This window comes from Glycine max, chromosome 3 (genome assembly GCF_000004515.6).
Source record: "Glycine max cultivar Williams 82 chromosome 3, Glycine_max_v4.0, whole genome shotgun sequence".
NCBI lineage: Eukaryota > Viridiplantae > Streptophyta > Magnoliopsida > Fabales > Fabaceae > Glycine > Glycine max.
The window spans coordinates 38043464-38057676 of record NC_016090.4 but is presented as its reverse complement, the minus strand read 5'-3'; the positions used below and the strand labels follow the sequence as shown (position 1 = coordinate 38057676).

Sequence of the window (14213 nt, the reverse complement as noted above, 5' to 3'; positions counted from 1 at the left end):
TTACTCAAATTAATCCTTAAGCACCAGAGAATCGGATTTCCCTCAGGATACATGTCCACAATTTTTCAACAGAACGATGAAAGACAAGCACGTTATTTATTAAAAATGTAGTTTTTTGGAATTTATGAATATAACCCTCCTCTCCTAATAAATTTTTCGTGCACGTTTGAGTGAAAGTATATTATTTCAGATTCAATTCGTTAGCTGTAACCAATTAAATTCATACGTTTACAACTAATAGAACTCAAATTTCAATTTCAGACTTAAAATATATATTAAAATTTGAACAATTCAATCTTTATTTAATGATTTTGATTTAGTGATTCACACGTAAATTTGATAGACTGCACCAAGTCCGTTTCCTTTTAGGCTTTAGCTCTCCTGGTCGAACAAGCCCTACTAGTTCCCATTGCATGCAGACATTTTAATTTATGTGATGTTTTTTTTTTTTAATAGCTAACACATTCTTTTAGAAATTTTCTCAATTTTACAGTCAAGATAAATTATTGATTTGAAGAAGAAATTATAGCTAAATTATATATAAATGACGTGTATAAGAAAACGACTAGGATTGGAATCAAAGTAGCTGAGCCCTATGATTATTTGTTATCCAAAACTCTTTGCTTTTGATTGTGTGTGTATGTGTTGATGCATAAAACAGACAAGCAATGGAGACAGAAGAAGCATGCCATTTAGCTGGCAATGTGTCGGTGCAGAAACTGCAAGCACAACAGGTAGTTTCAGAGTGGTTGTGCTGTCCGGATGAAATATTCGAATGAATTTTTTATTTTTATGTATCTATATTTTTGTTTAACATTGTAGTGACGTCGAAAAACAGAAAAAGTCAAATACTTGGATTTTTTTATTCTGAATATTTTTTGGTTATTTTTTATTATTATTTTATTATCATAATTCAGTAACGGACAAAAGGCATGAACACCAGACTGTCGGTGGACGGCGACGGTGACGGTGGGTCTGGGTCTGAATGTGTGAGCTGCCTACGATTGCATATGAGATGTATGAATTATAAATGTCCACCCAATTCAAAATTATGCCACTAGTATCACATGTTTAATAAAATCAAGAGAAAAATATATTTTTGGTACGTATACTTTATAAAAAAAAATATTTTGATTTTTGCATTTTACATTAATATTTTGGTCTCGAACTTTTAAAAATAAATATTTTAGTCCTTCAAGACAAACGTTATTAATATTGTTTCTTACATAGCATCTGTTTTGAAGGATTAAGAACACTAGTTTTTTAAGAAAATTCAGGGAGCAAAGTATTTGATGAAGTAGAGATACTAAAATCAAGAATTTTTTAAAGTATAAAGATTTAAAATATATTTTATCTGAAATCAAACTATATGCTACTCAAAAGCAGTAATTTTTTTTTATGGCAGCAGTAAATTTTAATTTAACAATTGAAATTTTCTGTAATATTTTATGTTTATATTTCTGAAATTTTTTGAATCATGGTGTAGAGAAAAGATTTAAAAGACAACCTTTTACCTTTTTTTCATAACAAATGGGCTTTAAAGGGGATAGTTGTTCTAACTCTCATTTTTACTATTCACACCCCCTCAACTTTAAAAATGATATTTCCGAAAAACCCTTTTAACATGATTTTGTTATATAAAGTATGCAATGGAATCGTATCTCTCTTACAATGTAGGAGGTGCAAACAAAACTTACAATGAAAATATGTTTTTGTTGTATAAGGTAACAACAAAAATGTATTAAGTTGTTATATTTTTTGCACCCTCTATAATATAACGAAAGTATAATTCTACTGTATACAATGGAATCATAATTCGACTGAATCTAAAAGAAAGAGTGTGGATGCAGAAGAAGAAAAAAGGAAAAACAAGAATGGGTTGTGGTGGAAACATAATTTAGGAAGGCAAAAAAAGTGAGCAGAGAAGGAGAAGGGTGAAAGGGAAGTAGGAAAATGGCTAAAGGGCGGCGAGGTTTTTTTCTAATTTTTTTGAAAAGTTATAGGATAAGGAGCAAAAATGGAAATGAGAATAGCAATTTCGCACTAGAAGCATAAGCTAATAAATAAGTTAATAAGTAGTTAGTAATAGACGAAAATTTCTTAAGATCTATGTCAAGATTTAAGCCTATCTTATCTTAATAGGTACAGAAAAGTCATCAGTGTTGAGCAATTCTCAAAGAAGGACCTAGTTTCCACAAAAAGGTTCTTTTAAAAAAGAAAATTACAATAAAGCTATGGGGTGAGAATAGCAAAAGGAAAGATGAACTATTCTCACACTACAAAATATCCAGAAACATCTGGGGTGATGTTAGGTGCACCAACTTTATTGCTTGTGCATCCAACATTTTTTATTAATTCCAAAATTACCTTATGGTTGATTCATATGATTTGTACGGATGAACTTGATCCGTAAGTATAATTTAAACATACAGATCAACTGACTCATACGAATTATGTTGATTCATACAAATCATACGGATCAAGTTGATCCGTATGAAATCCATATGATTTATACGGATCAAGTTGATCCGTATGAGTCATATGTATTTAAGTTTTTTTTTCGCCCATTCACTTAAAATGCTGAGTACACTAGCAATAATACTAGGTGCACCTAGCATCACCCAAACATTTGTGCTGAAAATTAAGCCCAAATCCATTTCTGAAAGGTCTCAGTAAAAGATTTTTCTATATTGGACGACCAAAATTGTCGAATATTTTAATTATAATAAAAGACTTAAATACATAGTGCTTATAATTTAGAGTTTTTTTTATTCTTGCAATATTTTTAATTCTTATAAATTATGTTTTTTTTTTCTATTCTTAAAGTGTTTTAAATTACATTTTAACCCGTGAAAAGTACTATTAATTTGCAAAAGATCAATTTGATTTAATTTGAAATTGATATTATATTCAAACCTTTAAAACAAAAAATATTTTCTTAATGATGCAATGTGAATAAAAGATTTCAAATAATATTAATCATTATTTTTTAAAATTATTTTCTTATTTAAATTTATTTTTTATTAATTATACATTTATTATAAATGAGAAAATAATAAATATCATATCAGGGAATTAAAAAGTTTTAATAGAAAAAATATTAATTACATTTATTAATTTATTTATTATCTTTCAGACACATAAAAAGAAAAAATGACTTATAATTAAAGATCAAATTATATTTATAATACTACAAACGGTTGGCTCGGGTGATAAGACTTAATTTTCTTTACTAAAATATCGGATTCAAACACAACTATCATCGATTAATATGATAACAGAAAAAATATTTATAACCTTAATTTTTTAGAGCATTTATAACTTTAAATCATTAATTACTTTTCAATCTAAATCCAATCTAATAAACATTAATTACCGTGGGATGGGGGAGAGCAACAACATACATTTCCGAACGTTAACGTTAACTATAGACCCATCTATCTATTTAAATAAAATCCTCGTATTACCCTTTTCAAAGAACACTTTTTCAAACTAGCCGTTAAGCTAAGCTTCCTTACCTTACCTTTCTCTCTATCTCTTCTCTTCCAATAAGCACTGCGAATGACAACCTCGTTGGAGACACCAGTTTCTCCTCTCCACCTCGACAACAGCCAGGTTTCTTGTCTCTCTTAACCTTAAACGTTGCTTGCAAATGGTCTATGTTTCGTTTCTGAAGTTTTTTTTTTTTTTGGGTGACAGGAGGGCACGAGCGTGATGGGTTCTTGTTCTTCTCCTCTGCTGAGCCCTTCCTCTGATAAACGTTTCTGGAGCACTCTCAGGAGCAGGATCGACACGCTCCTTGATGCTCGTCAATCCGAAACCTCAACTCACTCTCCTACGGTTAGTGTCCTCCACTACTTTCTTGTACAATTGGAGATATAAGATTTATTGAGTGAGTGGTTAAGAAAAAAAAAGAAAGAGAAAAGGTCTTCGGTTCGATCCCTATTAACAAAAACTAACTATTAACATTTGTTAATAAAAAAATTATCTTGTACCATCAATTTTTTTTTTTCATTTTGATTGGAATTGGATTAATTCCCCAAGATTTAGATTAATTACTTAGTGGAATTTATTTTATTTCTTTTTTATATTTATAGAATGTAGAAGGCAACAACCGGTTGAAGGAAGATTCGATGTTGCTGATGAGAGGGTTTGACTCAGTTGCCCACACTCTCTCTCTGTTGTCCAATAATTTGGACAATGCCCTACAGGTATGTCTACAACTTTTAATTTGGACAAAGAGAGTTTCTTTTAATTACCATGTTATATGTGCTAAATATCCTTTGATTTTTTCAACGACTAATATTTATTGGTCAGTCTTAAATATCAGATGTTACTCAAAAAGATTTGAGTCTAATTTCAATCAAACTAACTTAATGTTGATTGGACTAGAGAGCAGTGAAATTGCATTTTGAATTGAATAGATGTGTAAATTGATGATTTGTCGTTACTGTAGGTTTTAAATAAAGATTACTACAATTAAATGAAGACCCTTGTTATTAAATTTCTAGCTATTTGCGTTTTTCGCAGGGTGCTAGAGAATTGGCGAATCCACCCACATTAACTGACATATTTCACAGCAAAAATGACAAGGTAGAAAACAAAGAGGATTCGAGAGAGAAACAGAAAGAGGAGGAGGAGTCAAAGCAAGGAATGAAAAGAAAATTTGACCCTAATGATGTCTCTGAAGAGGATGCCGTTGACTCACAAAAGGAGGAGAATGGGAAAAAATTGATGGATAAGAACATCAAGAGAGCAAAAAATGTTGGTTTTCTTTGTGCTACTAACTATTAGTGAGTTGGTTTGATGAAGTTTCATGCTAATTGTTGTTTATTTGCATATTCCAGCTTGCGGTTTCAATGGCGACGAAAGCGGGTTCACTTGCAAGAGAATTGAAGTCCATTAAATCAGATCTATGTTTTATGCAAGAAAGGTGTAGTTTGCTTGAAGAGGAGAACAGGAGACTGCGTGATGGATTTGCAAAAGGAGTTAGACCTGAAGAAGAGGATCTGGTAAAGGGAGTTATCATATATAGCCATTGCTATGATGAATTAGGCAACACATTCTGAAACACACTTTATTTGGTTGGAATTTATTGAATTAATGGTTCTCACTTCTTATTTAATGAACTTCACTAGTAATTTTGTAGTTTTCAATAAATTTAACCAATATTAAAGAATGTGTTAGAGAGTGTGACACCAGTAACTCCTCGATAGAAAATATATATACATAGAACAAACTAATCTTTGTGGGGGATTTGGTGGCTGCAGGTGAGGCTTCAGCTGGAAGCACTTCTTGCCGAGAAATCCAGACTGGCCAATGAAAACGCGAATCTGGTCAGAGAAAATCAATGCCTTCATCAGCTTGTGGAGTACCACCAACTTGCCTCGCAAGATCTCTCTGATGAGTCATATGATGAGCATGCTATTCAGGGAATGTACTTAGACTTCTCGTCTCCGCCCCCAACAATTGCTGAAGAGACAAGGGATGAAGATGGTGATGAAAATGGAAGAGCCACACACACCCAGGAACGATATCTGCAAGTTCTCTGACTCGCTTAATGATGGAGAAGAGTAAACTGAAAATGGAGAACCAAACACACCCTAAACGACGATATCTACAAGTTTTGTGCTTCTCTTGAAGGAGAGAGAGGAGTAAACCAAAAATATTAGGCACCATCATAACAACCCTTGTAATGATGCTGCTAATACTCCTAGTTTCTGCCAAAAATAAATTCTTTTCTGATCTAAATATAGTGTCCATCATTGTTCATAAATACTATACATTTATGCTCGTAATAATGTGATAATTGAAATTAAGAATTCTGAATCCAACTCTAACTAACAAATATGCTCTCTTTTTTTTTGGTTTTGAGGACTTCTTTGAGTTTGGCTTATGGTTCTTCATTATTTAAAAGTGATGCAAATGAATTATCACATAATCATAGCTACTCTTAAGTGGTTTGTGAATACCAAGCTCCACCAGCTGACAGCAAGAAACAATTGGAACTGTAGGTTAGGAAGGTAAATGGTTGTTTCAGGATTGGTATATAAACCAACTGATAGGATAATCATGTGTGTTGTCCCCGCATGCTTTCTTTTACCCTATGAGTACATGTTGTTGTACTCATTTTATTTATTTTTTCATTCAACGATGGCGCTCTACTTTGGGCTCTATTATGTGTGGCCAATTTAAGCCAATATCATTTGCTTTACCTCAAATTTCTGATATGGTATAATAGTTCTTCAGTTCTTTTTTGGATGAAGAGAGCATTGATTTCGTTGAATAAGGCGATGAGGAAAATTTGCTGAAGAGAGAAGGTAAAGGCAGCATAAAATTTGAGCAACTTGTTGTAGTGTTTGGCATTGTGAATTGTTGCAACACACTCAAGCCATTGTCTAAAAAAATTGCATTAATTGATGACTTTTATATTTGAGGACTAAATTTTCGTTTTTATAATACATTAATACTAAATTGATTGGCAATGCTAATTTTAGGAATTAAATTGATGGGTTTCCATTTTTTACTGTTTTCAAATAGGTTTAGTTATCCATTAAGATCCATTCAAAAAAAAGTTATCCATTAAGATAATTTTATTTTTAAAGGCAAATGTTACCGATACATCCTCCCCCTGATTTTCAATAAAAGTTTCTTATTGCTCGCATTCAAAATAAACTATAAAAAGTGACAAGTAAATATCACGCTTTATTTATTGTACTAACCTAAGTTTAACTTGACTATACAGTCATGTTCAAAGCTTAACACTAGAATCTTGTAAATATTTATATAACCGTAATGTAATATACAGAAAAATATCATTACATCACTTTTGTATAATTTTTTTATTCTCTATTTTTATCTCATCCTCCAACATGAAAATATTTAAAAAATTAAGGTTCACATTTCATATTTTCCTAAATTAAGTCAAAACTTTAAATTTGACTTCATTAAGGGGTTTATTGGATTAAGATTTTTTAAAAGATTATTTTGACATAAAAAAATCTTATAAATTTTAAAAGACTTGCAAAAATGTAATGATTTTTAAGATTTTTTAAAAGATTTTTATGATTAATATTTTGTAGTTTAAATTTTAATAGAATTATAAAATATGAATTCATAAGATTTGAAAACATATCATAGATTTTTAAGATTTTAAAAGACTCGGTGGATTTTTTAAAAACATTCAAAATTATTGATAAAGATCTATGAATTTTTTTTACTAAATTTTTTAAATAAAACTCATCTTATATAAAGTTATTACACAACAAATCAATTTTCTTAGCATATTTATAAACACAATAGATTCATTTTCCTTTAATCATAAATCGTGTTAATTATATAAAAAATGTATACCACCTACAATAATGATCTCATCAAACAAAAAACATACTCCACAAATATTTCAAATCTCCATTTATATATTTATTCACTTATACATAACTCAATTTCTCACATTCATTAAAACAATATATTTATCATCTTCATATATATTCACATTCGTTTATATGTATAAAACACTTAATCAAAATATCTCAAATTTAAAGAATTGAGAAGATCTCTCGTATCACATGTTCTAAAACATGTTAACCATTGATTGAAAGAGTAAAAAAATATATGAATATTTATTGTTTTCAACAAAGTAAAGGAATTATGTGTGATAGAAAAAAATTTCATGAAATTTCAAAAGTTTGAACAAGATTGTTTAATGTGTATTTTTCACTAAAAAATCTCATGAAATTCATTAAAATTCATCATAAAAAAAATTCATCAAAATTTATATACTTTTAAATACCATAAGATATTTTTTAAAATTATAAAAAATTTTAATTGAATACCAACGGATTTTATTGAATTTCTTAAAATGTCCTAATATGTCTTGATTGAATACCACACAACTTTTTTTTTATTATTTAAAAATCTTAATTAAATACCTCAAGACTTTTTTCTAAAAAAAAAATCTTTTAAAATCCATAAAAATTTTAATTGAATAGGCCCCTAAATAAATAAATCAAACTTAGTACCATATTTTTTGAAGGTAAACTTAAGCCTAAAGAACTCCACTCATTTTGACACATTTGCACCCCATAAATCTTTGGCTGAATAGAGGTGGTTAAGAATTCTGATTTGGCAATAACCTTAGGTCAAGAAAAGCATGAGGGTAGTGACATAGCAACGATGAGAGAACTATCTGTCTATCATATCATCGCTTCACATATTTAACAAAGATTTAAAACATATTAAAGCTTAACTATTTCTTTCTCCTCTTAATATACTACAAAACACAAAAAGAATGTATGAATTTGATGAGTTGAAGGCATATGAACCATCAGGTAAAACGAGACATGAGAATCAGAGAATATAAAATGATCACATTAACTAGCAGAAATCCATGTAAAAAAAAAAGGTTCAAAAGCACCACAGGCTCAAACACATTTAGGTGTCAAGTCTCTAATTTACTTTTTACATTTACGTGTCAAGTTTCCAATTTACTTTTTACAATACATAAGAATAAGTTGTGCAGCATTAGCTTCCTACTTCAGCTTACATTTCTCTTTCTCTTAACTGCAGAAGCAGAGCACGCATTGTGGATTTGCATTGCTTGATTTGATACATTAACAGCCGTTTCTATAGTTTTTGCCACATTTGAAATCATTGTATCCTTAACAGCATCCTTCGTTTTATCCTTTACATCCACCAAAACATGGATCTCGTCTTTGTACTACAATGTAAGCCATCAGGGATAGTTTAGTCAGATATATAAGTTAACTAAAAGCTCAATTAATTAACAATTACGGTTTGTACCTTTTAAGGTGATACTTTTGATACTCATAAGTTCAGATACAACATCGATACATACAGGACAAAAAAATCATACTACTGTATTGTGGTACAACCACAAGAACCACTTTATGAAATGTTTATCCATCTTAAGTCAGGTTCTTGATCCAAAACTAGAAGCAACAGTTTAATGAAAGAAACACAAAATAATTGCTCATGGAAACATATATTTCTTCAAATCAACGAATATCATATATACTTTTTTTTTTCTTAAAGATGATATTAACAATAATGATAACCAATTACCGGGGCAAGAAGAGGAAAAACAAATTTTTTGCAATAGATTATGATATTGAATAAAAAGGCTTTACATGGAGGACTATGATAATAATGTTGAAACATACCACTCCAATTTTGCCAAGAGCATTTTCCAGCTTTCCATTTAGTCGTTGATTTTCAACTGTTAAAGCTTCAACCTGCATATATGTGAGGCAATAAACAACATAAAAAAAAAAAGAGATGAATATCATAACAAAAACAAAGAGGAAAAACCTTAAAAGGTGTATTAGAAAATTAAATTGGAAAAAATAAAACAAAACCTTCTTCTGTGAGTCAATATACATGCTCTTGTAACTTATAGATGACATAGATGGGGCTTCACAAAGGACAATATTCTCATCTACCTGTTACATGTTCTGCACGTAAATCAATGAGGCAAGCCACGAATCACAGGAAAAATAACAACCACATGGAGTCTTGAACACAAACTTATAAAACACCTTGGATTTCAACAATTCTACTGTCTTATCAAGAGCTTCTATTCTTTGTAATGCACAGTCAACTTTTTCTTTCCAACTCTTCTTCTCGCCCAAATTATATGCCAGCTCTGGCTCGGACTCATGCTCGTGCTCCAGCGGCAGCTCCAACAACTCCAACTCTGGGTCTGCCAATAATACTTGCTCAAGTTGAGTATCTGCTTCATCTTTCTCACTATCAATAACAGTTAAATCCTCAACGACTTCAATGTAACAATTGGTGGTATTAGGGTGACTAACAACTGAACTTTTAATACGATCGCCTCACAGATGCACCACAGAATTTGGTTTTTTTCTTAGCTGAGGTAGGAGGCTTCTTTTGATGCTCATGTTCTTTTGGTTCACTTGCTCCTGTGCCGGGCTTTTTGCATGACGCATTTCCACTCCATCCACCAACAAATTTGGATGCTTTGGTGAGGTAAGCCCAGGGAGTGGGATTTCAAGCTGAGAGTCTAATGCCCTTGATAATTGTATGTTTCCAATGGAAGGCTGTGGTTCCACAACAGTATTCTTCAACAAAAATAAAAAAAGTTAGTGGTGAGCAAATAACACATAAAATACACACGATGAAAGTTAAAATAACATCAAACACTTATCTTGACACACAAACACCTAAAAGAACACCCAGAAGTTGATATTCTTTTGAAGCAGCCTCCAAAAGGGAGAAACTATTGTGTGACCACCATCATGTGTTCGTGATCCGCGTGACACCCTAACAAATTTCATTAACTATTTTTCTTAAATTAAAAAAAATCAGCTACATGACATGTGAAACCATAAAGCCATGGTGATATTAGATTATTAGACCTTAAAATAGTATTTCTCGAAAAGGTGAAGAGAAAAATAAAATAAAATAATCAAGTTTTCACCGTAGAAAGTACAAAAAGTGATAACTTGACATATCACACCCACAAAATGCAATCAAGCACATATCGCAAGCTTACATTTTTTCTCCTAATCACGCGATTTCACCAATATCCATCCATCTATTAAAAAATATAAAACCCTAACCCAACCAAAGCCTTTGAGTCTATGCATAATGCATGCAACCAAACCCAAAAAGCAGTAAAATAAAATAAAATAAAAAATTTCCCATAAACAGCAATAATAGGAACACAGTGAAACCAATCACGCACATGACACAGGTACAGAGAAACTTTCGAAACGTTACAACAAAAGGAAAACAGAATAACAGAAAATCCATGATGAATAGAAGCAGGAATAGTACAGAGACATGATCGTAGTAGAATCTACGTACCGACACTTGAACCCGGTCGCTGTTTTTGGAGCACGTTTTCTACCCATTTCTTGTGACGCAGAGACGAAGTGGAAGAGAGCCAAAGACGCTGCCTTTATGAAGCAACAAGTCACCAACAGTGGGTATATTGGGATTTGGAGCGCCAAACCAAATAGGCATATAGTACTGTCCAAACTTCAAAAGCCAAACAAAGAAGGAATGGGCACGGAAGAAGAAAGAAAATGAAATTACGATCATATTAAAAATAAAATAAATGAAACTGATTTTTTTATTCAATTGAATCTGATTGGAATTTTACTTTAAAAATTGATCTAATTTAATTTAAGCTGAACTTATACACATTTTTTCTTACAAATATATGATTTTTTAAAACCTGAAATATCCACTAACCATCTCATACCATGTTGGTTAATAAATATATGATGTTATTTATGTTTATACTTTTATAGTTATATATATATATATATATGAAATTATTGCATTATCTGTACTTAAAAATATTTTTTTATAAATTATTTGACTATATATAAACGTAATATCAAGTTCTTTTAAAAAAATATTAAAACTCTAGAAATAAAAATAAAATATAAGAGAGATTAAAAGAAATAAAAAAGTATATGAATAAAAATAATGATTTGAGATGGTAAGAAGTCACACCATCGACAGAAAGGTTTATGACTCGAACTAATTAAAGTCTAACTTAACCCGATTTGTCTAACAAATAAGTGAGACTCAGATTTTTTTAAAAAAATTATTTTAATTAAATAGGTTAGATGTCAGACTTTTAAAAAACTTAATAAAAGTGATAGGTTGGGCTTATTAACAATATTATTAATAACATGATATAATATTATAATTATTTTAATAAAATTATAAAATTATTTTAGTGAGTTGATATTTTGAATAATTTTAACGTGTAGAACAAATTAATTCTTATAGTATAGATTGGTACCTAAGAATATGAGTTCTATTCTTTTGGTTGGACTTAAAACACATTGGTAATCTATCACATTTAATGTTTGTGAGTGAATTTGGTCACATTTTATAGTTTAAAATTATTTTATTTTCTATGAATTTTTTTGGCTTTATTAAATAAATAAATAAATAAAAGTGAATAGGAATACAACACATTCAATTTGGGATAATCCAGGAATAACATTTAAGTCATTGATTCGCACCCTAAACTTCAATGCATATATTTTTTTACTATTATATAATTTTTTTTATTTTTTATACTTCTGAAACAATTATTTAAAATATGTTAATGGGTCAAGTCATACTTATATAAAGGTCATACCCAAAATTAAAAAAAAAAAAAACTCTTGACAAATAACAACTTAAAACTTAGATTATAAAAATATAAAATTGATCAGATTAAACTTAGTCAGAGTCGTGCTAAACTTAACATATTTTTTTTATTTAAGTAAAATTTGGTTTTAGTTCCTATAAATTCAAATAGACCAATTTGATTTCTATATTTTAAAAAATAAGTGAATTAAGTCCTTGTGCATTAACCAACTAAATAAAGACTAAATCCATATAATTTTAAAGAATAAAGATCTAATTGACCTTTTTTTTAGTTATAAAAATCAAATTAATTCAATTGAAACAACTCAAATTAAAACTAAATTTGACTTAACACTAAATATATATTTTACCCTTAAGTAATGTTTTTTCAAGGTAAGAAGTATATTTGAAAGTAATGAAAATTATAAATAAAATTAAATGCTTTATTATTCAACTATTTATTTATTTATTTATTAAAATAATAAAAATGAATTAGTTAGTCCATAGACTATAGAGTAGGCTAACCAACTCACAGAGTGACCAATTTTTGAAAATGTATGCTGATATACTGGATTATATCATCTTCAAGTCGTGGACTTGGCTACACTACAAGGTTAAATCCTTTACCTACTCTTTTGCGGAATGGAACAATTGCCCTGCTGCATGCATTAGAAGTCTATGATCGAGTGTGAAACAAAAAGCTCAATCTCAATAGGCGAGAAGGCACGACCTCAGATACAAAATTGCAGGGCCATAATTTTCATCTAAACCATGACGATGATGGCTAATGGCTTGTACCTATTATATGGTTGATGATGGTTTTGATGTACATGATGCTAGACTCTGCAGGTGAGGCATGACTTATGCTAACCTCAGATCTGAATGATGGAAACACATGTTCTTCTATATATTATTCCTTAATTATAATATATATATATATATATATATATATATATATATATATATATATATATATATATATATATATATATATACTACTTTTCCGTGAGAATGAATTATTACTAAGCCACTCCAAAAAAAGCTGTATCAATTCCTTTCATCTTTCCTTTACTAAATTAGTGTGTATTTGGATTGACACGGATAAAACTAATTTTGCAGAATTAGTTATGGTTAAAATTGATTCACCGAATTAATTGTTTAGATAACATATATACTATTAGAAAAAGTGTTTTTTTATAAATGTTTTTCAGATACTTTGCATCAAAATTGATTTTGTGAATATAATAATCAAAATGAGTTTTAATATCTATGTATACTTTTTTTCATAATTAGTTATTTTGTTATATATATATATATATATATATATATATATATATATTCTTTTAATATGATTTATCACATAATTAATGGTATGATTGTAAGGATAAATTATATAACTAAATGATTTTAAAATTGAATATATATCACAAGACTTTTAATTATATATTTTTAATGATTTTAAAAGTAAACAAATATAGTAAGACTTTTAATTGTATTTTTAAATCAATATTTTTTAAATCATCGATAAATGATAAATATATACCACATGAGAATATTGATGTGTGGATAAATTAGACAAAATGCAACTAAAATTAATTTTGATAGAAGTAAAAACTATTCCTACTTGCTTCAACACTCCACCATAATTTTTTCCATCAAAATTAATTCTACTAAAGATAATCAAATATGCAAAGTTTTGATCAAAATCAAGTTTAATCCAACTCACCACGTTACACCATCACTTTTTAGCCAATCCAAAAACAGGTTTAAAAAGCTGTTCTGATGTAACATTCAAAATAGAGCTTTCTGCTGTTTCTAGAGCTGAATATATACATGCCATAACAAGCTTAACTTTTTTGTCAATGTAATTCAAACAGAATGTGGCTTATTGGAAAGCATCATACGTATCCTAATACGTAGATAATGAAAAGCCTTTCCAATAGTTCACATTCTGTTTGTATTACGTTGAGAAAAAAGTTAAGCTTTCTATGACATGCATATATTCAGCTCTAGAAACAGCAGAAAGCCCTATTTTGCATGTTACATCAGAACAGCATTTTAAACCTGTTTTTGGA

General features: G+C 29.6%; 2 protein-coding genes across 2 annotated transcripts in view; one reads left to right on the top strand and one right to left on the bottom strand.

Annotated features, from left to right (window-relative positions):
* The first annotated feature begins 3456 nt into the window (after nt 1–3456).
* Nucleotides 3457–5751, top strand: LOC100796695 (uncharacterized). The gene is made up of 6 exons (XM_014773796.2): nt 3457–3615; nt 3700–3840; nt 4098–4211; nt 4531–4764; nt 4848–5012; nt 5271–5751. The coding sequence occupies exons 1-6, from the start codon at nt 3562–3564 to the stop codon at nt 5550–5552; spliced, it is 990 nt and encodes a 329-aa protein (XP_014629282.1). The 5' UTR covers nt 3457–3561; the 3' UTR covers nt 5553–5751.
* Nucleotides 5752–8452: 2701 nt separating this feature from the next.
* LOC102668756 (uncharacterized) overlaps nt 8453–14213 on the bottom strand; it is an 11839-nt gene continuing 6078 nt past the window's right edge. The window contains exons 2-4 of the mRNA XM_041013950.1: nt 9558–9856; nt 9183–9461; nt 8453–8719 (exon numbers count right to left, since the gene is read on the bottom strand). Of these exons, the coding sequence (XP_040869884.1) occupies nt 8537–8719; nt 9183–9461; nt 9558–9856 (761 nt within the window). The 3' untranslated portion in view covers nt 8453–8536. The remainder of the gene's footprint in view (nt 8720–9182; nt 9462–9557; nt 9857–14213) is intronic.

What these genes read in the sequence shown, in the direction of transcription:
- LOC100796695 (XM_014773796.2), top strand. Translation starts at nt 3,562, where the DNA reads ATGACAACCTCGTTGGAGACACCAGTTTCTCCTCTCCACCTCGACAAC. An exon ending in TCCACCTCGACAACAGCCAG is followed by an intron (nt 3,616 to 3,699) that starts GTTTCTTGTCTC and finishes TTTGGGTGACAG; the next exon opens with GAGGGCACGAGCGTGATGGG. An exon ending in CCTCAACTCACTCTCCTACG is followed by an intron (nt 3,841 to 4,097) that starts GTTAGTGTCCTC and finishes TTATATTTATAG; the next exon opens with AATGTAGAAGGCAACAACCG.